The sequence below is a fragment of the Trichoderma atroviride genome, chromosome 5, assembly GCF_020647795.1.
Source record: "Trichoderma atroviride chromosome 5, complete sequence".
Taxonomy (NCBI): Eukaryota; Fungi; Ascomycota; class Sordariomycetes; order Hypocreales; family Hypocreaceae; genus Trichoderma; species Trichoderma atroviride.
Genome location: NC_089404.1, coordinates 261,715 through 288,739, shown reverse-complemented (window position 1 = coordinate 288,739; position 27,025 = coordinate 261,715). Strand labels below are relative to the sequence as shown.

The following is a 27,025-nucleotide window of genomic DNA, read 5'->3' as shown; positions in this document are numbered from 1 at the left end:
ACATGGAACACTGAGGTTTCCCAAATAGGCAATGGCTGAGCTTCGCCCAATCCCATCCAATCACCTACTTATCCTTGCCAGTCTTACAAGGGGTAGCTGCGCAAATCTCCCTGAGGCTATGCTTAGCGTCGAACTGCTCTCCCGCGATGGTTTAGCTCAACGCGTAATTGCGGCGCCGGCTCTTGGAAAATTCGTCTTGCCTTGTGGAAAAATGTCCGAGTGGGAGCCTCTTCGCATGTATTACGCGTAAGCACCTCAAATTGAAAGTCACTCAGCTGAATGGTTGGCTATTAAAACCTACATCTACACACGTATAAGCACTGAAATAACAAAACGGTGCCCATTGGAACCAGATTCATGTCGCCGAGCTGGTTGCCCAAAACGGATTTGCTTAAATAATAGGGAGGCGGCGCTGACACTCTTATAACCTTTAATCTTTTTATTCGATCAACGTGTCAGATATCTCCGTTGCTAGTCAACGCATCACTTCCTTCTTTCAGTAATTCATTGGTAGCAGAAGTCAAATCACGGATCATGGGTTATTGTGGCAAGCCAAGTGCTGCATGTGAGCGCTGCCGGCATCGCCGCATGAAGGTGCGTTTAGACTACTCTTTGCGTTTGAGATTCCAGTGACATTTCGAGAGCTCAAATCCTGGTCTTTCGTCACCGATTAAGGAGCAGTTGGTTGAGGTTGCCCAAACTCTGCATACTAATTAGCATGGTTTATAGTGCGATTATAAGACGCCTTCGTGCACTCAATGTACTCGAGCCGAGGTCCGCTGTCCCGGATATCGAAGTTTGCTAGATCTCAAGTTCAAGGATCAGGGCAAGGAAGTCATTCGCAAATACCGACTTGCAGCGCATAAGAAGCGGCCTATCCCAACGACCAGCGTGGAACTTCAGCCATCAATTCCCTGTAGAGTACCTCCGAACTCGGACGATTCTAGGGCCCTGTGCCGCGATAAGACGACTTTAATCATTCCAAGGGCTAATCCTGTATACCCCGAGCATGAAATTGCGAGAAGCTATCTCTATGTTAATTACATAACTGGAGGTCCCCGTGGCGGCCACATGTCATACCTTTTGCCGCTGTTGGAGAGCTCACAAAATTCGGCAGCCAATGCAGCAGTAAGCGCCGTTGCATTAGCAGCCTTGTCAAATATTCGACTATCTCCCAAGACTATGCGAAAGGCCCAGCAGGAGTATACTGCAGCTCTATCCAAGACCAACCTAGCCCTACAGGACCCATTCATGTGCAAGACAGATGATACACTGGCGGCGGTGGTTATGCTTGGCACATTTGAAGTAAGTCGGCCCCAAAATTTCATTTCATTGCCGACTAACGCAGGAGGGAGAAAAAAGATTATGACGTGTACTGATGGCTCGTTCATCGATCGTTGGGTGAACCACATGGAGGGCGCAACAAAGTTGATTGAAGTTCGTGGATCAGAGCAACTTTCTCGGAGGGAGGGGCTGGAGTTATTCAATCAGTTACGTGCTCAAGTGGTGAGTTGTTTTAAAGTTATTGGCGTTAAGAATAGTATACTAATCGAAGTCAATATAGAGCATCAGTCGGATATACCAGGAACGATACAGCTCATCAGTTTTTACTAAACTAGCCAAAGATGCCCACCTCGATCGGAATCTCAATTATCAAGTGCTGGACCAGCTTTCCGTTGTGATTAATCGATTGACGGACTTTTGCGCTGACATGAAGAATGGATATATCGTCGAACCTACAGAGATTATCCGCACAGCGCTGATAATCGACGCTGATTTGGTTTCACTTATGATCAGCGTGCCTCCTTCGTGGGGATACGCTACGGTTGACGTTCCAGCGCTCGATGGAAAGCCTCCCATGCGGGCTTTTTGGAGTGATACTTATCACATATATCATAGTATTTCCGCAAGTAGCATCTGGAATAACTATCGCTCTGCTCGGATCATTATTCAGGAGATTATTATCGATACCATCAAGGATCTGGAAGCTTTGACAAACATTGGCTCACCGCAACGCAGCTACTTGGCAAACCAAGCCAGACAGACTGTTCTTCGGCTGGTGGAAGACATCTGTGCTAGCGTACCATACATCTTGGGTATGGAAATAGAAGACTCCAGACACTTGAAAGTCTCTGATCTCGGCGCATCTATTGCTCATGGAGTAGATATGAGGGACATTTTACCGTCCTTTCAAATTACTGGGGCGGGCGGCCTCACCATCATGTGGCCTCTCTTGGTTGCTGCAAACTCGGGAGTCGCATGTGACGATCTTCGCAAATGGGTCACAGCTTGTTTGGACAAGATTGGCCATTCGATGGGCATCAATCAAGCGCTGGCCATGTCCAAACTCATACGAGATGGGGTTGAGTCTCGGGCCTTCTTATCGCCAGACTATCGATCCCAACCCTACAAACTATAGAAAATTTACACATCTGTAAGCTACTTAAATTGGATCGGAAAAGAATTATACATCTCCCATCTGTAATTGATCATGTAGGCTTGCTTGCTACAATGTGTCAGGTAAGTAGTCATAACTTGCCTTGCTGATAGCCAACATCGGCTATGACTGTCGGTCAGCTGTACAAAATTACCACATTTGTTGCCCTACATTACGGCGGCTCTACTTGATGAATGAAGCGGCCTGTGATAGAGTTGATGGGTACGGATCTAGCGTTCCCTGAGAAAAGCATTTCGGGCAGAATTACTGATAAAATTGGGAAACTTATCATAAATTTGGCTGCACATTACTCTCGAGCTTTGTCTTACAGAGACGCTATATCGCAGTTGCATTCTCGAAGACTAGCTTCGTATTACAATAAGGCAAACGAAAGTTGCCCCATTTAATAAACGAAGAACGGAGAATTGCCCTTGGCTAATACGATAAACGAAACTATGTGGATTATCAAATTTATATACTAGCTTCAAATGATTATATTGCATTGAATCCATTGATATTCAAGTCGACTAGACCCAACGTGCGACAAGCCACAGTTTTATGGTCTTAGTTTCACGACAGCACACCCGCATTAAAGCAAGCACATCGTAATCACGCCATTATACCAACTACTCTATAAGCTCCTTACAGAGTTAAAGGCTGGAAGATTTTACTCGGGACCGCTTTATGTTCTATTTTTTTGTGCCCTGAAATGCTATGAAGGGAGTTGCAAAGTCCTGAAAAGGAGATGGAAAAGATGCGTGTTGCCTTACCATGCTTATGACCTTTACCTAGATACGTAAAGACTGAGCAAAGTAAAAGTGGACTGCGGGTGCTTATGGCAAAAGTCAAGAAAGCGTATTACGCAATTTATTAGTATGAGAAAGCGTAAATGCTTAACCAGGTATATCAATACGTGTGACGCCTCTAAGATTATTATTCTGTTACGCTTGGTAATTGACGAGATTTACGCTAAATCAACAGCTGACTTGGACGAGATGTATTACGGGTCACAGGAGAATTGGCTATTGTAAGAGTATAAAGGCAAAATGAATGTACTTGTCTGTTTCTATAACTAATCAAAAGTCGTAGATTACTAAATAATCTGCTAGAAGCTTAAGAGGATGTACGACAGACGTTACAGAAGGATTAGGACGTGATATACCTGTTCCGGGCCTTGACACAGTCCTGTAATTCTGATACTTTTTAAAGCGTGACAGCCACATCTTTCCAGAACGCCAAGCTAATGTTATACGAATTGTAGCGCATGATGGGCGAAATGCTCTGGTTAAGAGTGATTCGGCAACAAATCAAGATTTTCAAATAAGCTTCCTTGGCATTTTCTCGGGGATCTCGGTCCTTGATATGGAGTGAAATTATTGATGACTAGTGTTTTGCAAGAGTCCACACGCAATCTTGGGTCCGCAACTTACTCCATCTTTAGAACAGCGTAACCCAAATCTGGTCAAGGTTTTATATTAGATTCTCGACCAATATGTCGGTTTCCGGAAAGGTGTCATGGCTTCTCAATTAGGGAATATTTACCTACTATGTACCTAGCAAGGAAAGCATACTGGTCAGGGGGCTGACTTGCTTTCAAATGATCCGCGGATTCTAATCTATCTTTCAACGTCAGCCGCTCAACGTAACGCTGACATAGTGGTTGATGGCAAATTAACAGCAAGGTTTCGCTAGGAAAGGTAACAGCAACGCTTGGCAGAGCCGGTGGCCTGTTGTTTACTGCTGTCAACAAAAAATCGATCCACGACTATAGATGCACAGAAATTTGTCATGGCAGAAATCCGCATTTGTCTTATGGATCGACAAGAGGCATTGTGAATTAGTTGGCATTTAGGGTGCTACGCTAAGTTTACGCTTACAGGGCTCTTTACTTGGATATTCATTTCTATTGGCCGCCCGCTTGAATCGGCATCCAAGAATAGCACAAAGTGTATTTCCGACTTCATGTAGTCGACTATCTTTTTCTAGATTATTAATCGTTCGGAACACAATTCTCCACCGTTAAGCGACGCGATTAGTATTTTGCCAACTTATACCTGGGCATGATTCATGACGGCAGTGCCAGTAGCATAGAGTTAGGTTGATTATATGCTTATAGACATGTGTTAAAATGGTGGGTTACTATAATTTACATTCATTTCATTCTGCTAGTAAAGCTTTGTAACATGTGCAGGCAATCGCAGAATTGCCAACACTCATCTTTTCACTTTGAGATTCTTAGCTTGAGAGCCCATCCATCTTACAATCCTTCAAACCTAGTTTTCACCCAGGTGGCGCTTTGGGAACTTCCCTCCTACAGCCCCTGATAGGCTACGACCGCATCATCAATTTGATTAATTGCTTGGTCTAGATCATCCAACCCAATTGCCAATCCTGGCGCCTGGTTGTGACCCTGGTCCTTCGCATCTCTGAAGTAAACGCCGAAAGCAAGTCCCACTTACACGTTTAAGCCCGCGCGACACTTGCTCATGACTAGTGAGATGAGCTAATACTGCTTAGTATTCAATGTTATTGACCAGGCATTTGCAGACACTGTAAGAGAAGGAGAGAGGAGTGGTTAACGTACTGCGGTAAAAAGAAGGAATAATCTGATAACGATTGTCCTATCCGTTTTGCTTTTCGGAACTTATTCGAGGTTACAAATGGATCCCTTTTTAGGAAACTTGGTTTCCGAAAAGAAGCATTTTAGGACCGCTGTGACGATCGTGCAGACTGGCTGTCTCAGCCTCAAGTTCGCCAAAACCGTCGTGCATGAGCGTAAGCACTAGTAGACGCTTGCCCGAACCCCATGGCCTTGCGTAGACGCCAAAAGTGACACGACATAGTTTTAGTGATGAGATTTTCCGGCAATTATTTTCTGAAGAAGTTGGCAGATTTGGGAACAGAGGCCTTGCCTGCGCTGCTCGCTCGTGGCAAATGACACTAGCCGTGTTCTAAAGTCAGCCAAACAGTAGCAGAAAGGCAAAGAACAGACGCCAGAGTCTTTCTGCAATGAAACTCTCGTCAAAGTCTCTGTAGCTTCATTTAAGAATACACAACTACTGTTGTATAAATATTTCTTGCGATTTCCTGCATGAGATTAGCTGCTACTATCTGAAAGCCAAGCCACTATTTCGTCAGTGCTCTGCGTCCAAGATCTATCCCAGATCCCCGTACTCCATATCCTGCTCAGCCCCGATCGCCGTTTTGACCTGTCTCTCTTTTTCCCAAAGCGTTTCACAACATGCGGTAAACTGCCCCAACAATCCAGAACTAGCCACAGAGCCCCCTGTCTATAACGGCCACAGAGTCGACAACGGGAACAGAAAAGGCAAGTCTAGGAATTCATTGGCACAAGGCTCTGCAAGTCTAGCGGCAAACCCTGCCTCTCTGTGCCTATTTTTGCAGCAGGCTATGCGCTTACCGCAAGCTAAAGCTCCACCACATCCCCCTCGGACTAGGAGTGCGAGATGAAGAATGAAGGGAGTCACTCGATAAAGAGCGCTCCGCAGCATGTCTCAATTACTTTGAGGCTCTCGGCTGACGGCACAATGGCTGGCACAATCACGCCCGACGTGGTCTAGCTTTGCTTCTTTCGTCACGCCAATCGAATTCCTGGTAAGGCTGCCTGGATATGATCGCCAAGGTATTAATACCATAAGCCGCATCCAACATCCTTTGCCTTTGGCATTCCTGTCTCTCGGTTGCAAAACTGAATCGTTGGTTATATCATCGCAACTGTAATCACCAGCCAACATGGCGGAGAGAGAAAGTCTCGAGCTTACTCCTCGTGAGAAGCTCCGGCTCATGAAGAGCCCGCTTATCGAGGATGCTTCCGAGCGGCGAGGGTCAGAGCAACCGAATCTCAGCGAGTTTGGGGATCGCTTCAGCGACCCTTCGATACAGTTTCAGAGGGTAAGCCTTCAACTACAGGCATATTTAGAAATGCGATTCGATTCTGATAATGGTTCTCGGGGTGTAGCATGAAGAGGCTGGCATGCTAGAGGTGTTTACAGACCTTTTTTTCGCCGCAAACTACGTCGTCTTTTCAAAGGAGCTGGCAGTCACCAGTATCGACCGACTCGGATCTTATGCCGGATACTTCTGGTACGCTATGAGGAACAATTGTAATATGGGAGTGATGCAGGTTTGCTAATATGTTTGGTGCAGTATGTTGTGGATAAGCTGGCTTGTCGTTGGACTTTACGATGTTAGATTTGTGACGGACAGCATATTTGGTACCCTCTCTTCACCCAAGCGATCATGAGTACACCATTTTCTAACCATATTCTGTAGAACGACTCGTCCGAGCTGTTCACCTTGGAGTGTTTGTGGGATTCGCAGTGGTCGCCCCGAAATTTAATCCAAACGACCAGGACCTGTCTTCAATGAAGGCAATGTGTAGGTTCCTATAGTATCATGGCACACTGACCAGATACTGACACTTCTCTTGATAGCCCTCATTCTGATGGCCTCTAGACTGGCCTTGGCGATCGAGTATGCCAGTATCCTATGGCATCTAAGAAAGTTCAAAAACTCCCACCTCCCGTTCTACATCCAGATGGCGATCCATTTCATCGCATCAATGATCTATCTCGGCATTACATTCCGCTTCAGCGAAGACAAACAGAGCCGTGTATTCATCACGTGGTACGTCGTTGGCGCCATGGAGGTTGTCTTAACCCTTGGGCTATCGCTTGGGTTCTCTGTTCTCAGTCTTGTAAAGACTCACTTGATGAACCGCATGAGTCTTTTGACGATTGTGATTCTCGGCGAAAGCATCGTTGCTCTGGCTGAGAAAGTGGTTATTGTTGTTGAAGGTCCCGATGCATGGGGTAAGTCTATTCGAACAATATCTCTTATAAGTGACTATCTTGCAGGACTGACAAATTCCTTTGCGAAACTAGATGCTGCTACTATTGGAATCTTGACTGCTGGCGTGGCAACAACATATATGATCTTCTTGATCTACTACGATTGGATGAAAACAGCCTATCTCCCCCCTCTGCGCCAAATCGTATGGACGCTGCTTCATTTCCCGTTCCATCTCTCACTGGTTCTCTTCATGCAGGGATTCACCCAATTCATTCAGTGGTCTAAAGTGATAGATGTCATTACCCACTTATCGGTCAACTGGATAGTCGAGGATCCTAGCGCACTCGAAGATACCACCAGTGTTGAAGTGCAGAAGAATATCACAGAGGAGCTCAGCGAGTTTTTCGATCTGTATCACCCCGAATATTCAGATACAAACGACCTCATCAACGATGCACTCGCCAACATCACGGAAATTCCTAATTCCTTTTGGTCCAAGCTGTCAAAAGCCGAGGTCGAACCGGACTTTAATCTGCCGAATGACACAACCACGGATCTGTTTCAGAATATCATGGATTCCCTCCAGACGGCAATGTACAACAGCATATTTTCAACATTTGAAATCGACCTTGAAGGAGAGATTAATAAAGAAAACGAAGAACAAGGCATTGAAGAAACCTCCTCCAATGCCCAGTTTGCATCGCAAGTCTCGGACGAGACATTTGCGCGCTATGAGCTTGTGGTATGTGCCTTGTACTACAAGCAACTAACAATGTGTTTTATACTAACAGTTCTCAGTTCACCTATGGCTATATCGCGGCCGGACTCTGCTTAGCACTCATGACCCTCTTGGCAGTTGTTGCCAGAGTGACTCCCTGGAAGCCCTGGCCGGTGATTCGCACAATCGTCATTTTCCTCCTGGCTATCGGAATGGCTCTCGTTGCACTGCTCAAGCTCAACGACGACAAGTTGACCACCTTTCTCATCACCCCGTGGCTGCTGCCCACGCTCTGTATCGCCTGGGCCGTTGTTCTCGTTCTCACGCATGTTCCCCACGACGCCCCGATCTTCTTCAAACGGCACGGCCCTATTCCCATGCGACGGAGGTCTCGTGAGGATAAATTGAGCAGCGAGTCCGAACATGCTCAGCCAATGGTTAGCAATATGGAAGGGCCAACATCCTACACTGGAGCGACGGGAATGCCTTATGAATATCGACCTGCGCCTCAGCCTCATGCTGGCCAGGATTATGTCTAATCGGGGCGCTGGAAGTTGAAAAGCAACCGTGCAGTTTTTTCTTTTCATTATTTTTAAGAACGGTGAACATAAAGTTTCGGAGCGGCTTGCACGTAATGTAATATTAGAAGAAAATATGCGCGAGCGAGCGGAAGTTTAGATACCAATTTGTTGAAAGCGCTAGATTTGTATATATATTTATTCAACTTTATTCAATTGTATGTTCATATTCCGTTGTCCCCATTCTCTGTGAAGCCTGTTGTTCATATTCTCTTGTATTTTCTTAAAGTCTGTCCATCTCTAGCCCTATTCTGCTCCGACGAACGGTTTCGACTTGCTTTCGGTACACCCATCCTATTTTTGAGCAACGTAGCATTGGCCAAGCTGAACTTGTTAGTCACTTCTCATCGCTACTCGTTAAGCTTAAATTTTATTTCCTCTTCTTCCTCGCCGTCTTTCGTTTTTTTCCTATTCTAGACTAACGTCGGAAGCTGGCAGAGTCATTTGCCGCTTCTCCAAGCGCACCCCACTTGGCGATGTAAATCGGAACGGCCTATTTATTGGCTGGTTGCCACTTGGGTTAAATTCGATTTACCAGACATCTTGATTCTTCTTACCTATGGTTCATCTCCTCTCTGCTATATAATCATTAGCAATTCTCAGTTGCCAAAAGCGCTGTATCAACATGGCGCAATACGATGTCCTCGTCACAGGCTCCTCTGGTCATTTAGGCCACGCCCTCATGATAACACTGCCGTCACTCGGATTCACCCCAATTGGAATCGATATACTCGCTTCAGCCACGACTACTTGTGTCGGCTCAGTAACAGACCAAGAGCTCATTGCCAACATCCTTCAAAAACACGCCATCAAGCACATTCTCCATACGGCAACGCTCCACAAGCCTCATGTTGAATCCCACACCAAGGACGACTTTGTGCAAACAAACATTGCAGGAACTCTAGTCCTCCTCGAAGAAGCAGCAAAACTTGGAAACCAACTTGAAAGCTTCATCTTCTTCAGCACAACCAGCGCCTTCGGAAGCGCTCTCAGCCCAAAGCCCGGCTCTCCTGCCGCATGGATAGACGAAACCGTCACGCCCATCCCCAAAAACATCTACGGCGTGACAAAAGTCGCTGCCGAAGACATCTGCCACCTCTTCCACAAACAGCATAAGCTGCCAATTCTTGTCCTTCGCACGAGCCGCTTCTTCCCGGAGCAAGACGACGACGAAGACCGACGCAACTCAATGGGGGACGACAACTTGAAGGTCCTGGAGATGGCGTATCGCCGCTGTGACATAAAGGACATTGTATCAGCAACTACATGTGCAATGAGCAAGGCGAGGCAAATCGGCTGGTCGAAATACATCATCAGCGCCCCGCCGCCGTTCTCAAACGATGTGGAGACGCTGGCTACACTGGATAGAAACCCAGAAGAAGTGATTAACAAGGTGGTGCTTAGAGCGAAGGCGGTGTTTCGGGAGAAGGGATGGAAGTACTTGGATCGGATGGATCGTGTATATGATTCAAGCAAGGCGGTTCGTGAACTTGGCTGGGAGCCGGAATACACGTTTGCGCGGACGATTGAGAGGATTTCTCGGGGAGAGGACTGGCGCAGCGACTTGGTTGGGAAAGTAGGAAAAAAGGGATATCATGCTGTCAGCCATGGGGTGTATACTGCGTAGAGAGGTTTTTGTTTCACTCATAATAATATTTGCCCTTTGTAAATCGCCATATCATAGACTATATGTATAAAAATGTATCCATTCTTTCGTCCTTTTGCTCTATTTCGTACTATCTGAAGGTAGCTTGTAAGCTACTGCAGAAACTCATCCCTGCCTTGCTCCTTGAGCACATCCTGCACAATACCCAGCACCTTGGCATGCAATGCTATAGGCGCAGCCACAAACCCAAAGTTGTTGCTCAGCTTTCTTCCGGCCGACAAGTCAATGTCCTTGCCATGCACGTCGGTAATCTTCCCGCCCGCCTCTTCAAAGAGAAGCATAGCGCCCGCATGGTCCCAAGCTTTTGCATAGCGATCACGACGCTTATACACCCAGACAGTGACGCTGCCTATGCTGAGCGCCAGAGCAGCCCATCGCACGACCCAGGGGACGACGTCACTGCCAGGGAATTGAAGGCCCAGACGCTGAGCAACAACGTCGTGGACACCGTCGAGAGCCGAATCGACCAGGCCAGTGCATGTAATGAAGCCGGAATGGTTTCCTGCAAAGGTTGACGGTATCGGAAGAATCGTGCTCTTCAACTCGATGTGATGCGACTCCAAGTGTCTGTAAAAGGCGCCGTGGCCTTTGATGGCGAACAGGATGCAGCCATTACCGTTGGGATCGGCGCTTTCGTTTTTGAGATTTCCAGTGTGCCGCAGTGACAAATTCGGACACGCAACAGCTCCAAAGGCCTGCTTGCCATCGACAATGAGGCCGATGTTGATGGCGTACAGCTGGCCCCTCACATACGTCTTGGTGCCATCAATGGGATCAAACACCCAGACTCTGCCGGATCCAGGCCCGCCGGGGCTGCTCGAACCGGCCTGGTCGATCAAGTCGCACATGTGCTCCTTTGACTGAGGCAGCGTACAGGCGCCCTGCTGGGTGAATTCGTCCTGGGCAATGGTGTTGAGGAGGTCCCAGACACGAGTCATCAACGCATCGTTGGCCCGCAAGTCGGAGGCATCTTCCTCACCCACAAAGGAGTCGTTGGGGAAGACTTGCTTGAAGGAGGCAATCAAGAGGGCTTGGACGGCAAAGTCTGCAATGGTGACGGGGCTGAGGTCGTCTTTGGTGATGGTGCCCTTGTCTTGGGACGAGACGATGCGTTGGCCGAGCTTGGAGGCCTGGATGAGGGCGCCGATGGCAGTCTCGACTTCTTGGACGAATATATCGGGGGGTTGTACGTCCATGATGAAGTGATTTATTTTTATTATTTGCAAAATGAGAGACAATGGATGCGAGGCTCGCAATGGTTGAGAGCAAGGGCAGCCTTCTTTATCTAGATGAATATTTATGGGGGCATGCCATTGCGAGCTACAGCGGCTTTAGTGCCCGAAAGAAGGCCCCGGTTTACAGCAAGCTCCGATAGATGCATGAGACACTTGCACGCTGGCAATTCACGCGGCGCAACGCCTTCTGGCTGCCAACCACCACCGTATCTCGTGTCTGTGATTCATGCTGCCTTGACTGGCGTCTGACGAGAAGCCCTGCTCTTGACGGGGGCCTGTGGAACGACGCTCGCAGGCGGCAGCAGCACCTAGCACCGAGGCCAGCGCCAAAAATGCCGGCACGGCCAAAGCCCACGCAACGATGGCTCGCCTCAATCCTGCCGCCATGACGCCTGCGCCGGGCCACGCGCCATTCACGCTGCAGCCGCTCATCGGGCACCTGCTCCAGACTCGCCGCTGCATGCCGGGCTCCATTTTTCTGGTCGAGGGCATCGACGTGCTGCCGGTGGCGGATGAGGACGACTCGCATGCCATCCGATTGGTGCTGGGCGACGGCGAGCTGTGCCTTCAGGCATTGCTGCATCCCGACATGTTTCACCTGGTCGAGCAGCGGGACGTATTCGTGGGATGCTGCGTCAGGGTGGGCGACTTTATGCTGCGGCTGGAAGAGCCCGATGGGGGCGGCGTCTTTGGCGAGGGGGAGGAGGAAGAGGAGGAGAGACGAGAGAGACGGGAAGACGACGCCAAGGCCATGGCGTATCTGATTGTAAACGAGCTGGAGACTGCTGGATGGAATGAGACGTACATGGCCTTGTGGCGGAACCGCGAGAAGAGCCGCAGTGTCGCGGATGATGCCAGCTCCGAGGGGGCAGCAGCTGTGGAAGAGGATCGAGACCGGGGGGCACCGGGCGAGGCAACCACCACGACTCCCAAGGCATCCAAGCCACAGAGCAGCAATGCAATAAGATTCGCGGATCGGCCAGATTCACCCTCCGTCAAGACCCCTACCAAGACACCGACCAAGACGCAGGTCAAGGCACAAAAGGGCAAGGCCAGAGTTAGCTTCAAGCTGCCGGGACTCGACTCTGACAATGACAATGACAATGACGATGACGATGATGACGACGACGACGAGGACCTAGAGGAGGCATTCGAGGCATTCGAAACACGCACATTCCCCCTTCGAAGTGCCATCACTGGGAACAGCACTGCTGCTGCTCGTGCTGCTGTTGGCTCCAAGCCCAAGACACCAGCATCGGATGCAAGGGAGATGACGGCGGCAGCAGGCGACATTAACCCCGACAAGTCGCAGCAGCAGCAGCAGCAGCCCATTGCGCTACCCAGAGACTGGCATAACCAACAGGTCCCTCTCAAGCTCACCACCCTGCGCCTCATCCCGCATCTGCCGTATGCACAAAACTGGTCCTGCAACGTGCTCGCCATCCTCGTCTCCCTCTCGCCCGTGGAGCCCTCTCATCTGCCGCCGGGAAAGCAGCGAACGGCTCGCATCGCCGACCCCTCGACGGCCAAACAGGTGCATCTCACCGTGTTTCTGGACCCGGACGGGTTCACGCCCAAGGTGGGCAGCGCGGTGCTGCTTGTCGGCGTGAAGAACCACCGCTTCGATGGCGGCAGCTTGAAGAAGTATGCTAGCGATGGGAAGAGAGATGCTGGCGAGAAGCGGTGGTGGTTCGAGGACCCCTGGGAGTTGGAGTGGCTGGACGTGGCAGGGATCAAGGAGTGGTGGAAAGGCATGGAAGAGTATTACGGGCAGACGGGACCGGCACGAAGCGAAGGCCTAGAGCGAGCATGAAAAGGCACTACTGGCGGAGAGTGTGGGGGATCAGTCGTATGACTTTTGCCTCTGTGATGTGTTGAATCTTTTAAATCTTGTAATGTCTATACTAATCTAATGCTAATGTTATACTCGTATACATGAATATCAATGCGTGATACTTGACATGTGTAACAATACATGTCTGAGCATAAACGGCTGCTGTTGCTGCCGATGTATGATCCAACGGCGTTAACCGCAAGGTGTGTGAGACTGCATCCAACTCACCGAAGAGACACAGCCGGCTATCCCATTGTAGTCCGAGCTGCATGCCGAGCTGCATGGCGGTCTCTGATTAGACAGGCTGGGCCATCCGGCTGCCCCAGACTCCACATGGCCTCGATCAGCGGCGTAACGACATGCAACCATCGTCAGATGGCGCTCGGCAAAAGACATGCAAAGAATCAATGCCTAACAGTATCACATCTAATATCCATGACTGTTGCCGGGCAGACGGCCAATCCATTGTACGTGATAAGGCAGCCTTGCTCGTATGCGTGCCGGGATAGCAGCGCAGACCGGGGAGGATTAAGGTATGGCGCTATACAACGCAGCAACATGCCGCTGTTGGAGTTGCATGCATGCACGCACGCGAGTAATTGCTGGAACCATGGCCGGCCAGCAATATTCCTTGCTCGCGCTGTCTTGGCAACCAACCGTTATTCAGGCACAGGTACCCAACCCAGAGGATGAGGTGCGGCCGGCCCCATAGTAGGGCGGCGACGCCGATCAAAGAACAAAACGATGGACAGGAGACTTGCGATTGACAGATTGCAGCGAGATTGCGAGATTGACATACGCCTAATACTCCGAGTACTCCGTTCTCCTCCTTGACCAGCGACAGGCATTAGACGCAAGGGCGGCGACTTATCTGATCTTGGCATGGAACCGAGCCACTGGGGTGGAACCACGTGTGTCATTTAGGTGCGTCTTCTCTTTCTCTTTATAGAGCACAAGCGGTGGGCTTGCAGCCGTGTTTGCTTGCAGGTGCTATTTCTGGCGTTTGTCTCTTTTTATTACATGTGTTTTGCTGTATCGTGTTTGTAGAGGTATGCAGTTACCCCTCTTCCTGTGGCTTGCCTTGGCGGGATTCAATCTTTTGCCTTTTCCTCTTGTATTCGACATTCAACCAGATACATGTAGCCCAATTAATAAGTACAAGATGCTAGCAGCCCAGCTTGTCTCAAAGAATACACTGGCTTATAAAACCCTTGACAGCACGTTATAGGCCCTCTCACCGAAATACCTACACGTGACAGTGATACGGCTCCTGGTCCTGCTCCCCGGCTTCTGCGCTACTGCCGACTCTCGTACGAGTATCCGCCGTACAGCGCGCGTACCTCGACTTCAGGCTCTATCGACGGCCGAGAGGCTTCAGCTCAATACCACCTTTTCCCTTTCCTTTCCCTTTCCCTTTCTCTTTTCTACTATAATCTCCTCACGCTCCTAGCAAAGAAACAAATCCCACCCTTTTGTCGGCGTTCTCTCGGGCGGCTTCCCTGGTCTATTCCTGCACTTCATCGCAACCGCCAGCATGTATCCAAACCCTCACATCAAGATCGTCAAACGCTCCGTCAACCTGGTGCCCGCAGACGACTCGATCCCCTCGCCGCCTCGCTCGCCGTCGCCTCCACCGCAGCCTCCACCCTTGGCCTCAGATCTCGCCCAGCGCATGAGGCAGTCCCAGATGCTGTCCCAGATGCCCAGTGATCGCCCCAAGCGGCGCGACCTGGGCCCGCGGCGCCGGCGAGAGTCGCTCGACGCCCTGCTGGACAGCCTCAGCGCGTGGGACCTGCTGCACATCCGCAGCCGCTTCCTCGACGGCTCCGTGCGCCTGGATGGCTTCGCCGGCCTCAGCGAGCTGCCGCCCGAGGTCTTTGCCTACATCATCCCGCACCTGGGCCTGCGCGACGTGCTGAGCTGCTACCGCGTGAGCCGCGCCTGGCGCGAGGCCTGGATGCAGGGCGCCGTGGCCTCGGCGCTGTGCAGCCGCTTCTTCCCGGGGCTGCTGGAGCTGTACCACAACGACGTGCCCGACCGCAACCAGCTGTTCCGCGCCACGGCCCAGCAGTACATGCGCAAGCTGTACGTCAAGCGGTCCTTTGTCGCCTGGGACGTGGGCTGGAGCAGCGACATCTTCACCAACGCCGAGGACCCGCCGGTGAGTCGCCAGCTGGGCAACCTGCGCGAGGTCAACTTTGGCTTTGGGCCCCTGACGGTGCACTACAGCAGCGGCAAGCTGGCCTGGCAGCCCGACAACTGCCACGTTATCGTCGATGACTTGCACACGCGCGAGAGGTCGCGCTTCAGCTTTGGCATGGACTTCATCTCGGGACGGCCGCTGCAGCTACAGGCTGTGACGGACAGCTTGGTGGTGCTGGCGACGAGCCTGCCTCAGCATCAGAGCAGACACCAGACGACGACTGACAACGGGCAAACCATGTATGTTGTATCAATATGCTTGCTTGTCTCATATCATGCTAACACCCTTCGAGAACAGTGTTTCACCTGCAGTTCCGGCAGTCCAGGAATGTCGTCCTCCCGGGCAAGTTTGCCCACTGCTACGCCCAGGGCGACACAGTGGCGTTTGTCACTCGGCAGGGCCAGGTCGTCGTGTGGGGTTGGAGTGACAGTGCCTACGAGCTGGACATTGATCACGAGCAGTATTTTTTCGAGCGGGAGGGATGGGAGAGCGACTTGGGCGGCATCCCGGGCATCATGTTTCACCCAACAGACACGGACGTTATCTATGCAGCGTGGCTGCACTCAGCCTTGCAGCCCGGTAAGCATCACTGACAATTTTCCGAGACTCATTCAGGCTAATCATGTGTCACTGCATTGTAGATCCCCTCATCCACATCGTCGTCGTCATCAAGTTTGAGCGTGGCAAGCCGGTGAAACGATATGAATCATCCATATCTCATCCAGAATACCACCGCGACCCTACCACCCGGTATTCGTGCCCAGCAATGCGCCTGACGCTCACTGCCCAAAAGATGGACAACTACGGCGGCTACGCGCTTGGCATTGTCCAGCTCGTCCTGGATAGGGGCAACGCTCCATGGGCAGACAAGCAAGCCAAGCCATATACCGACTGGCTCTGTATTACCTTTAACGTCTTGACCGAGACTTACCTCCACATCAAGTACGAGAGCCGTCGGAGGCCGAACCCCGCGCAGGCGAGACACTTTGACTTGTGTGCGTGGGAGGACCAGCTCGTCATCAGCTGGTTCGACGAGTACCTCGTCAGCCAGGGCTATTCTCACGGCCTTGAGTGGCTGCAACCAGTGCCCGTTGGCGACGGCGCCTCTCGCTGCGCTCACACAAACTTTGTTTGCAAATCAGTGACACGCCAGCAGGTGGAAGTCGAAGACTACATGTCCGACCACGGCTTTGGGCGGAGAATCTTCATGGACAAGGACTTTTTCATTGCCACGACGGGCCAGGGCTTTATGCTGATTTCCTTCAACGACAGTCTGGATCTCCCCGGGCTGGCCACGAGGGATGAGAATGGCGAGGTGCAGAGGTGCAAGAACCCGCCGCCGGCCACGGAGGGAGAGGACATTGAGCCGCCGAGGATGTCTGCGTCGTGGGACACGAGAAAGGTGACGAGCTTGGTGAGGATTGCGCTGGACAAGCTTCCGGAGAACCAGCTGGATCAGCCTGGGTGGTGAAGTGGGTGATTGAAGGAACAAGAAATGAATGGTTTGGGGGCTGCGAGACATGTAAGTGACATGGTGTGGCGAGCATCTTTTGCTCACTCTTTCATGGCGATGGAAATAACTGCAATGGAGTTTTTATGGATGGGCTTGGAAAAAGGGACAACAAAAAAGGCGATGTTAGGCTAGCGTAGCGATGAAATGGCTTCTTTCTTCTTTTTGTAAACATCAAAAGACTTGCATGAGTGAATTGTGTAATCTGCAGTTTGCATCTCCTCTTGTGTATATGTCTCATTTCCAAGTTCAATCTCATAATCACGCTATGCTGCATCTCAGAAGGGTACAAGACCCAGCCATCCCCTAGGCCCGTCCTCTAGGCGTAGATCCCCAGCCAACCCCCCCTGAAGGCTCCACCGCCGCCGCTACGGACGCGTTCCAGCGCTGATGACGAGACCATTTGCGGCCTTCCCCAGACTTTGGCAGTGAATCGCTATCAGCCATCACTATCGCTATCGCGTCGATAAGAGCTCGGCTTGTGTCATCCGCCATCCATCCATGCTCCACCCTTTTAAACTCGCTCTTCCCATCAATGCTTGCTCTTCCGCAATTCCTCGTCGTTTCAGTCTCGTTGTGCCCCTTTTCTTCGTCGCGCTCCTTTTCTTTTCTTGTTTCTCCTTCGTCCTTCATCCCGAGCCGCGAATCAAGCATGCGAAGCCACTGATCAACTCCATCCAATTCGACCGACCGACCGTCTTCCAATTCCCTTCTTCTCTTGCTGCTCATCGTGGCCTCCGAATCGCCCGTCATGCCGACCTCGGCGTCGCCCTCTGACCAGCAGCACTTCATCTATCCCAGCCCTCCCACCGCTACCGACGATGACGACCGCTCCTCCTATCTCGCCAGCGACGATGAAGGCGACTTGTCTTCCAGCGTGTCCGACCCGCTGATCCGCCGCCGCCAGCTGCGGTCCAAGCAGATTGTCCGCTTCGTCTCGCTCGTATCCGCCACCATTGCGGCCCTTTGCGCCGGCTCCATCGTCGTCTTCTCGCTCTACGCGCCAAAGTTCCTGTCGCGATTACACTACACCCAGTTCCAGGTCAATGGCGTCGCCATCGGAAGCTCCGTGGCGCTATATCTGCCCATATCGATCATGGGATACGTCTGCGATCGTATGGGTGTTGCGCCGCTGGCTCTTCTGTCTGCCTTTTTATTCGGGGGCGGCTACGGACTCGCGGCGGGCATATACAAGAAGCTGGACTACGAATACAACACCCTGGGCAAGTCTCATGGCGCAGAGAACGGCTGGTCATATCCGCTCATGGTGCTGGCCTTCATCATGATTGGAGCCGGCACGTGCGCCATGTACATCAGCTCGGTGTCGACGTGCGCCAAGAATTTCGGCAAGGGAAAGTACAGAGGCCTGGCGCTGGCCATGCCCATCACTGGCTTTGGCCTCAGCGGCATGTGGCTGAGTCAGTTTGGAAGCCGCTTCTTGGCTGAGAAGAATCCCGACGGGTCAAGGGGCGATGTCGACGTCTTTCGCTTCTTCGTCTTCCTCGCCGTCTTGCTGTTCATCATTGGCATTCTCGGCGTCTTTACCCTCAAGGTTGTCGACGAAGACGAGCTGATTGAGGAAGCCATTGAAGAGCTGGAGCAGAGTGGCTTGCTGGATGGAAGCTCTCTGCTGGCGCGATCTGAAAGCCGAAGATCTAATGGAGGCTACGGCGCAATTCCCGCCACTGCTCAAGACGACGACAATACAGAGGAGGTCGACGACGACGCAAAGTGGAAGAAGAATTGGGTTCTCAATGCCGAGACGCGCCGCTTCTTGTCCGACCACACAATGTGGCCGTTTGCCTTGGCATTTCTGCTCATGATTGGACCCGGCGAGGCCTTCATCAACAACCTGGGTACTGTCATCGGCACTCTGACGCCTCCCATCACCGAAGATGTCAATCACAAGACTTCAGCTGCCACTCACGTGTCCATCTTTGGTGTTACTAGCACCATTGCTCGTCTCACGATTGGCACCCTGACCGATATCTTGGCCCCAGCACCAGAGACTCAGCACATCCAAGTACCTCCTTCGCGCCCTTCGTCTCCGCTCAAACGCTTTGCCATCTCTCGCGTTGTGTTTATGCTTTTCTTTGCTGTTTTACTTGCAGCTGGACTACTGTTCCTTGCTAGCGGTGCTGCTCAGAATCATGCCGACCGATTCTGGGTTGTCTCTGGTCTTGTTGGAGCGGGCTATGGGGCTGTCTTCTCCCTTACTCCTCTGATCGTCACAATCATCTGGGGTGTCGAAAACTTTGCTACAAATTTCGGCATCATCGCTATGCTGCCTGCTTTCGGATCTACCTTTTGGGGCCTTGTCTATTCTGCCGTGTATGAGGCTGGGTCGAGGAGCTCATCCACTGACCCGTCACAACCTGGTGATGACAATGGCGGATCTGATGATTCTGTTTGCTACGGAAAGCATTGCTATGCTATCACGTTTTGGGCGGAGGGTGTTTGTGTGGTTGCTGCGTGCTTCCTATTACTTTGGGCTTGGAAGGGCCGCGGAGGCTGGAGCCAGCGTGGTATTGTGATATAAATGGGCTATTTGTGTTTGTTTGACAGCTTGTTTCACCTCAACTGGCGATTTTCACATTGAGGTCAACTTTTTTTCTCTACTTCTCTTAAGCATATGTTACCACTATCTAGATTGGCCTTTTCTTTCTTCTTTCTTCATTTTCTCGCTCTATTCTTTTTCCATTTTTGGATTCTTTAACGGAAGCATCTCAACGGGACCGAGACTGAAATTATCTTTGGGTTCGCACCCTCATTTTGGTTATCTTGAGAGTATTGGACTATCTTTCTATTAATAGCACACTTCATATACGGTGCTGGTGGCGTTTGGGAATACAACTACATTATACTGCTTAACTGTATAGCACTTCATGCAGCTCCATCCTCCTTGCGTCGTAATGTCAACCTGTGATGATGTGTTCGCCACCAGTCCGCAATATACACCAAGTCGTGATGGATGTGTAAGACAGATTCACACGATCAAGCATGCTGCTAGCTACTCCGCACCTTTTTCGCTGCCGTGAGTGAGTTTCAACGACGCTGAATGGCCAATCTCTCTCCCTTGCGTCAAATCCAGCCGTCTCGTATTGCACAAAGGACTGGCGGTGTGACAAGAAAAAAGCAAACAGGCAAACATATGCAGCTGCGGCAGAGAGACCTTCACCTAGATAGCGAGAGCCGTAGGACCAATGGAGCAGCTTGTTTTTTGGGGAGGATGCAAGCCGGGTTTACAAGTTTGCGTTGCATTGACGCGGGCTTCGTGGGATGCATGGCACTAGGGTGGTTGTGGTTTCGTTGTTATGCAGTTACACGTGTGAGGGTGAGTTTGGATGATGGGTTTTGTGGCTTGCATGTCATGAGGGTTTGTGTGATGGTACTGGATACGGTTGCTCGTGCTGGACAGAGGTACGCTGCGGCTCGCCATGGTTACGGGCGATTTAGTCATGGATGCAGAGCGTCAGCCTATGACAAGAAATAAAAGTCAGCAATACGGTATTATCGTTATGTATCGGGGGCTAACTCTCAAGCAAGTGTTGTAAAGTCGGGTTAGGGATGATATTAATAAAGTCCAGTTGCCTAATGCCTATGTTTAACTTAACTTAAGAGTTTTCGGCGTGGTAAGCAACCGGCTTACATATACGTTCTTCACCAGACGACTCACTAAATTCGGGGGCTCATATCCCTAGGTCAATATTATTCGTCGTCTCATGCCATCTAAGGTTACTATAGTAGTAGTCTTAGCTATTGAATATTTAAACTAAAACGAATATCCGTTCTCGTTTAAGATAGCTACAACGTCGCTTATTACAAAACGATATGGTGCACAAGTTCTCTGGGTCTGTGTAGCTGTACTGGAGGATTTGAAGTACTTTTATGTTTAAGGGTTTATGCATGATTTATACGCATAGCTTAGTATTCAGAACTTGAGATAAATACTATCTACAAGCACATGTCATAGTCTTGGTAGTTCAAACATGGAGAGGCGAAAATGCCCGTTATGTATATTTCGATTGTGGTGTATTGCTCCTCACAGTTATGCTGAGGATTAGAACAAAGCCGAGTTCATAACCATCCTCTTTCTTTGAAATATTCGAGAGTTCAGTAAAAATGGATAAACAATTTTTTCCAGGAATTCCACTTCAGGGCGATGGTTACGGCACCACTGGCGGTCGCTGGCCTCTAACAACTTATCACCAAGGTGCAAGAAAAAGTCCGTCAGTCTGCCATTATAAGTCTGTATGTAATAGGCGGTGGTGACTTTTTCTATCCCCTGCTTGTATCTCTACCACTCAGCTACTTGCTGCGCATCTTCATCAAGTTGGCGTATGGGTGCCGCATCATGACACTTCCCACATGCCAGGCATCAAGACGGAATTTATCCAAGGGCCACAACGACAATAAAGCCAGTACATCAACAGTGAGCAATCAAAGGCTCGAGAATCTCTCATCATCAATGCTCAGTTCTACTGGTACGTACAAGGTTGTTACATTAATGAATGTAGCGTTTTATCTGCGGGCGATGTGCAGGCCAAGACAGACATTATTTGCTTAGCTGCACAGTTCATGGGTATATTCTGTCCGGTGCTGGAAACCCCATATTGATATATTCGTAAGCTCCATCTCTGTATAAGTATATCGAACATCTCGCTCACTTATTTGCTTCAAAGGGCGTCGGAATTCACCAGCTATTTCTGTAGAGCAATAACAACTTACATATATAAGTTTCTCAACTCAAATGCAGTCGACACAAGTATAATATCTGAATAATTTATATATGGAGAAGTTATTTAGCACCCCGATTTCAAAAATGCATATGTACAACTGCTAAATACGTTTAAAATAGCAGTAGTAGCAGTAGTAGCAGTAATGACAGTAGTAGTAGTAGTAGTAGTAGTAGTAGTAGTAATAGTAGATATAGTAAAAGCTGTGGTAGCTTAGGGTTGATAGCCTGTTTTTTCCAATCTTATTTCTTCCTAAACAAACCAACCAAAAACGACAACGCCCGACGACGATGCCTTTCTTTGCTGTTCTGAGCATTTGGGTCCCCACTAGAAGGGGCTGCAGCAGCTAAAGGTCGTGGTTCGTTCCTCTGAAGGACCTCAACATCGTGCCCTGCAAGGTCAAACTCAGCCAGTGCGCCTATCCAGTCTTCGTCTGGCGTCGATTCGGACATCAACGCGCCTGCTTTCACCAAAAGGCGGCACATCTCGTAGCGCCGCGCGCAACTCCAGCGTGGAGACCAGCGAGGAGGGTTCAGCACCCAGTCCAGCGGCTTCTTTCCCCAGGAATCCGGCATGTTCACGTCGGCATCGCATCGAATCAGCTTAGCAGCTAGGCCTGGTGGAGCTATATGAAGCGGCGTGCATCTCTGTAGATTATCCCGAGAGAAGATGGAACAGGAGATGTTGGGGTTCTGACCGTTGTCTAAAACAACAGTAGCCAACTCTTGCAATATCCGCGCAATGGCGGTCTGGGCGTGGCTCTCGCTGAAACCGCCCTGAACGGCCGCCATAGCTTCGGCCTTCCAAATCTTCTCCAGCAAGCTGGGGAAAAATCTGGTATCCTTGGCTATGTTGTAGCCCTTTTCCAGGAGCAGACGAGCTGTGGTCACATGCCCTTTAAGTAAGACACCGCTTGCCGGTTCAAAGGCAAGATAAGTTAACAGAGGCGGCTGCGCCCCCTGACGGAAAATACGCCGCAGCTGATCAGGGCTTTCGTCAATCCAGTCTTGGATACAGAGTGTCAGTCCATAAGAGGAAGCAAAGACTAGGAATACAGTGTCATCGTCGTATATCGGGGGACAAGTCCGAAGCAGACGTAGCAAGACCCTGGGGATGCTCCCAATGAAGTCTAGCTGGCTGATTCCTGTGGTTGACTCAGACTTCTCGGCGTGGTCTGCAGCTATCTTGCATTCTTTTTGTTCTTCAGCAGACAATTGACCCAACTGTGCAGCGGTTATCTCTTTGTTGGTATTTTTTGCCTCTTCGTAATGTCTAAGGCCAGTCTTGGCCACCCAGTACTTGAAGTAAAAGGAATGCCCGTTCTCTTTCATGAAGTCTGCAACTTCTCCCATCACAATACTCTTAAACGTCTGGTCCCTAGTGAATTCTAAAACGGTCTGGTGCATAAGCTGCAGATTATTCTGCGCCTTTATTTCGACGAGTCCCCCCCGCCCAAGCCGAGATGTCACTGATAGCTCTTTGGTCTCGGTCCGAGTCTGTGGCAATTTTCTGGCCAGTATTCCCGCTGATTTTTTGTAGCACTTCAAGAGATTCTTCAAAAGTCGTACATCCTGAGGTCAGCACAGCACCCCATATGTCGGTCACCGAAACCGAGAGGCCAGCATGGCGAGCGAGCAGTTCCAACAGGGCGAAAGTATAGCGGCGGTTTGCTCCGCTAATGCGCTCGATGATATGTTTATAAAACTTTAATAAATCATCCGGCAGCTCCTGTAATTTCTTTTTAAGCCGACCAAATAATTCTGCCTCGGGGCTCCCTCCAGCAGTGTCGAATAATTCCTTCATGGCCAGTCTCACCCATAGGAAGACGCCATTAGCCCGAGCAATGATGGATGGGATGATTTTCATAAACTCTTCCCTCTGAGAAAAGTTCATAATCTCCGAGCGTGCTAAAGAGATCTTCGCGTATTGCTCTATATCCTCCGTCGTGTAGTCCTGTAGCCTAAAGCCGGGATATTTGGTAAAGTGATCATTTAGCGATTCCTGCGGCCGACTAGAGAAGCAGACCTTGATTTGGGTCTTCGATGTAGTCGATCTTTCGAGCAGATTCGTGAGGAAATCACTAATGTTTTCAATGTGCCCGTCAAATTCGTCCAAAGCATCAAAAAAGAGCACCAGGTTTATGTTCATTATATCCTGGTCTAGAAGCAGTCTCAGGATCTGCTCAAGCTTGTCTACCTGCGAGTTGGAATCATTTTGCAACTCGTTCACAAGGCTGCGTAGAAATCTTGTCTCGGGTTGGGTTTGGTAAGGTCTCGCCTTTTCGGCCAGTGACGAGATAGACCGTGAGACGGCGGCTATATCAGCTCGCACCTGTTTTAATTTTTGTTGAAGCTCAGGCTCCCTTTCCCTGAAGTCCAGGCTCCGCTTGCTTACTTCTTCCATTCTCCTATGGAGCAGGCTTAGCTGTTGCTTGATATCTCCCACCATCTGTTCATTTGCTTCGCTCTTGCTATTATTCATAGCGCGCTGCAGCTTCTCTTTCAGGTCTCTTTCAGAGCCCATCAGCACTTTTTCTTCGACAATAGCATCCAGTTCGTACTCAAAGCTGGCTCTCTGTCCTTCTAGCGTCCGATATCTTTGAATGAAAGACTGAAATATTTCCCAGGTTCCCTGATACTTCTTTTGGAACGCAATACGATGGGGTTTCAGAATATGAATGATGAGACTTCTCAAGACGCCTTCAAGGGATTTTTGTATGGCGGTTCCTCGGTAGTGAAAGAAGAAGCCAGCTTTGATATCTATCGAGCTGGTCTCCCATTTGTGTGACAAGTCTTTGGTCGATTGACTCTGAAAGACGTGTTTCATCAGCGTTGATTTTCCCGAGCCAGGTTTGCCACTAATCCAAAATAATCCGGATTTCTTTCGCAGCCACTGAGAGAAAAGAGGTAGACTAAAAATCCAATTGAACGTGTTTTGAGAAGGATCCTCGATCTGGTTAATACGAGAGTCGAGCTCAGGCGAATACAGTTCGTCGTGGATCCCTGGCCGCGGTTGAAGTTAGTTAAAGGACATAAGACTGTAGGCTATATAGTGGTAGAGCAGTATGTTACCTTGAATAGACAACAAAAATGAACCGAGATCTTTTAAGACTTTTTCATCCTCAGTCAATACGCCTTCATCAGTAGATTGGTAGTCCAAGTTCGCTCCCAGAAGCGTTTGCTGACTCTGAGAGGCATCATTAGGTGCCAACAGAGGCTGACCCAATCTCTCTTTTAAAATGTCGTTGAGAGAAAAGATGATTGTTTCCAAATCCTCATCGCCTTGAGAGAACTTGACCATATCAGAATGATTTTTATTAATTGGGATAGTTAAAGACTTGTTTTTACGGTGATGATGGCATGTAGCTGAATCTCTGTTGACTAGGGCGGCCGAAGACTGAAGCAGGGTTAGCAAAACTTTACCTCAAGTTTTAGGCCAGATGGCTTATGAAGGTGGTGGGTGATACCTCAGTCTCGTATGCCCAGAGTATCTTCAATGTATGGACAGTGGAGAGGCCGTTGAATTTCTCGTCAAGCTGGCGCACGTAGTTACGGCCATTATTTCGAGAAAGGTCTTGAACTAGCGTCTCGTTGTCTTGGCCTTCAACCATGGCCATCAAATGAGACTGTTCCATGCCGAGATTGGGGACTCCAAACATAATGGCCCCCAGTAGGTTATTGAGAATATCGGCCTCTCTCCTGTCAGAATTGCCTGCCATTTGCTTGATGGCTTCTTTGAGTACGATGCCACCCAGGCTATGAGCCAGAAAGATGATCGGTCTGGATTTCGGCAAATTCCAGCCCCCTGACTTGAGATTCAAGATGAGGCACCCCGCGATGTCCTCGATAGACTGGAAAGACTTGCTGTCTTTGAGACGCGAGTCGTATCCATAAAGTATCGCGCGCACTCCGGGTACCGATGTTGGCAGCTCGTCCCTGATCCACATGAAGCTCTTGTCCGGGCCGTGTGGCTGCCAGGATCCAAATGGATGACTAGCTAATCCCGAGATGGCGATACAGCTTGATGACTTGACTTAGCCGCTGGGATCAGGAGGGGGAATCGTTCAGTGAGAACAAGGAACAACTTACTCTGTACGATGGTTCTCTTTTTCCACATCGTTCAGCACAGTCATTCCTCTAAAGTGCGTATCGAGGATCAAGACATCATTGTGTTGCGATTCGGGGATAGGAAACTTCCATTGGGCGCCTGGAGGTTCCGGGTCCAAAATTGGCGGAATACTCTTGAATTGGACCGTGGCCACTTTCGACATTGACCCCCATCGATTGGACGTCTTAGCCAGCGAGTAGACAGTGATCTGATCGGATGAGAGACTCAAAGTCTTGCCGAGCAGTTTTGCGACGTCTTTCCGACTTGAGATGCTTTCTGGCAGCCTACGCAGCCGGAAAACCTTTTGAGTCCCGCTTGATGCGCTCATTGCGTATGGGCATAGACAAGATGCAAGAAATCCACTGGCAGTTCGAGAGACGAATCGTAACAGCTCTTGGTCAGGTTCGCGTTCGTTGGTTTAAAGTTGTTCGTTGGTTTAAAGTTGTTCGTTGGTTTAAAGTTGTTCGTTGGTTTAAAGTTGTTCGTTGGGTTAAAGTCGATCGTTGGGTACATTTCATTATCTCAGCCTGACTGCCCAAGCTGCATCCACGTGCTCCTCGTTGTCGATAAGCCAGTTGGAGAACATCAAGGCTGGGTGGCCAGTGGACTTTTTTACTGGCTAATTGATTGACAGACAAGTTGGTAAGCATGATGCACATAAGAGATGCTTCTTTTAGCGATCAAACAGGTACCTATGCACCAAGTGTAGGGTTACATTTACGTACATGTACACAGCCCTGACTTTTTGGTTGCCTCAGCCACATATATGTAGACTTCTAGCACGCAATTGCTATTGAATAAAGGAGTGGCAAAACTTAATTTCCGACGTTACTGTGTTAATCCTAAAAGGTTAATAAACATTGGCAAAAAAAGGAATTTTGAATAAACAATATGTATTATGAATTGGGGTGAAAAAAAGTAAACGCTCTAATACATTAAGTGAATGTTTAGTAGAGCAAACTATGAATTGAGAAATTGTCAAGTCTTTGAGCTATTGAAACATATAAAGGTATTATAAATAAAAATCTAAGTGATAATAAGTCAACTATTTCACTTTAACTCAAACTTATAAAACTAATCATGATTTCTAAAGTTATTTATATATTATTCATAAAACATTCAATCAATCCATTAAGTTATCAAAATTCTTCTGATGCACTGTGTATCTGTTGAGAGGGTCCTAATCTTT

At 49.5% G+C, this 27,025-nt stretch overlaps 11 protein-coding genes across 11 annotated transcripts; 6 read left to right on the top strand and 5 right to left on the bottom strand.

Moving 5' to 3' along the window:
- Positions 1-120: 120 nt before the first annotated feature.
- Positions 121-2,419, top strand: TrAtP1_009259 (uncharacterized protein; the record flags this gene model as incomplete). Its single annotated transcript, XM_014093568.2, has 4 exons — positions 121-594; positions 730-1,305; positions 1,363-1,506; positions 1,565-2,419. Exons 1-4 carry the CDS (start codon positions 535-537, stop codon positions 2,417-2,419), a joined length of 1,635 nt encoding a protein of 544 aa, XP_013949043.1. The 5' UTR covers positions 121-534.
- A 3,485-nt stretch (positions 2,420-5,904) lies between these two features.
- TrAtP1_009258 (uncharacterized protein) lies at positions 5,905-8,666 on the top strand. Its single transcript, XM_014093567.2, has 7 exons — positions 5,905-6,349; positions 6,417-6,541; positions 6,605-6,672; positions 6,731-6,835; positions 6,892-7,269; positions 7,342-7,991; positions 8,048-8,666. The coding sequence occupies exons 1-7, from the start codon at positions 6,191-6,193 to the stop codon at positions 8,504-8,506; spliced, it is 1,944 nt and encodes a 647-aa protein (XP_013949042.1). The 5' UTR covers positions 5,905-6,190; the 3' UTR covers positions 8,507-8,666.
- Positions 8,667-9,170: 504 nt separating this feature from the next.
- On the top strand, positions 9,171-10,172 carry TrAtP1_009257 (uncharacterized protein; the record flags this gene model as incomplete). The annotated part of the gene is made up of 1 exon (XM_014093566.1): positions 9,171-10,172. The coding sequence occupies one exon, from the start codon at positions 9,171-9,173 to the stop codon at positions 10,170-10,172; it is 1,002 nt and encodes a 333-aa protein (XP_013949041.1).
- A 131-nt stretch (positions 10,173-10,303) lies between these two features.
- TrAtP1_009256 (uncharacterized protein) lies at positions 10,304-11,407 on the bottom strand (the record flags this gene model as incomplete). The annotated part of the gene is made up of 1 exon (XM_014093565.2): positions 10,304-11,407. One exon carries the CDS (start codon positions 11,405-11,407, stop codon positions 10,304-10,306), a length of 1,104 nt encoding a protein of 367 aa, XP_013949040.1.
- A 400-nt stretch (positions 11,408-11,807) lies between these two features.
- Positions 11,808-13,259, top strand: TrAtP1_009255 (uncharacterized protein; the record flags this gene model as incomplete). Its single annotated transcript, XM_014093564.2, has 1 exon — positions 11,808-13,259. The coding sequence occupies one exon, from the start codon at positions 11,808-11,810 to the stop codon at positions 13,257-13,259; it is 1,452 nt and encodes a 483-aa protein (XP_013949039.1).
- Positions 13,260-13,750: 491 nt separating this feature from the next.
- TrAtP1_009254 (uncharacterized protein) lies at positions 13,751-17,204 on the top strand. The gene is made up of 4 exons (XM_014093563.2): positions 13,751-14,435; positions 14,499-15,722; positions 15,776-16,062; positions 16,125-17,204. The coding sequence occupies exons 2-4, from the start codon at positions 14,815-14,817 to the stop codon at positions 16,952-16,954; spliced, it is 2,025 nt and encodes a 674-aa protein (XP_013949038.2). The 5' UTR covers positions 13,751-14,435; positions 14,499-14,814; the 3' UTR covers positions 16,955-17,204.
- A 95-nt stretch (positions 17,205-17,299) lies between these two features.
- On the bottom strand, positions 17,300-17,722 carry TrAtP1_009253 (uncharacterized protein; the record flags this gene model as incomplete). The annotated part of the gene is made up of 1 exon (XM_066114219.1): positions 17,300-17,722. One exon carries the CDS (start codon positions 17,720-17,722, stop codon positions 17,300-17,302), a length of 423 nt encoding a protein of 140 aa, XP_065970313.1.
- A 22-nt stretch (positions 17,723-17,744) lies between these two features.
- Positions 17,745-19,532, top strand: TrAtP1_009252 (uncharacterized protein; the record flags this gene model as incomplete). Its single annotated transcript, XM_066114218.1, has 1 exon — positions 17,745-19,532. The coding sequence occupies one exon, from the start codon at positions 17,745-17,747 to the stop codon at positions 19,530-19,532; it is 1,788 nt and encodes a 595-aa protein (XP_065970312.1).
- A 2,439-nt stretch (positions 19,533-21,971) lies between these two features.
- TrAtP1_009251 (uncharacterized protein) lies at positions 21,972-23,135 on the bottom strand (the record flags this gene model as incomplete). The annotated part of the gene is made up of 1 exon (XM_066114217.1): positions 21,972-23,135. One exon carries the CDS (start codon positions 23,133-23,135, stop codon positions 21,972-21,974), a length of 1,164 nt encoding a protein of 387 aa, XP_065970311.1.
- Positions 23,136-23,145: 10 nt separating this feature from the next.
- Positions 23,146-25,029, bottom strand: TrAtP1_009250 (uncharacterized protein; the record flags this gene model as incomplete). The annotated part of the gene is made up of 2 exons (XM_066114216.1): positions 23,146-24,731; positions 24,801-25,029. The coding sequence occupies 2 exons, from the start codon at positions 25,027-25,029 to the stop codon at positions 23,146-23,148; spliced, it is 1,815 nt and encodes a 604-aa protein (XP_065970310.1).
- A 130-nt stretch (positions 25,030-25,159) lies between these two features.
- TrAtP1_009249 (uncharacterized protein) lies at positions 25,160-26,268 on the bottom strand (the record flags this gene model as incomplete). Its single annotated transcript, XM_066114215.1, has 2 exons — positions 25,818-26,268; positions 25,160-25,748 (listed from the first exon to the last, which is right to left on the bottom strand). Exons 1-2 carry the CDS (start codon positions 26,162-26,164, stop codon positions 25,160-25,162), a joined length of 936 nt encoding a protein of 311 aa, XP_065970309.1. The 5' UTR covers positions 26,165-26,268.
- Positions 26,269-27,025: the final 757 nt, after the last annotated feature.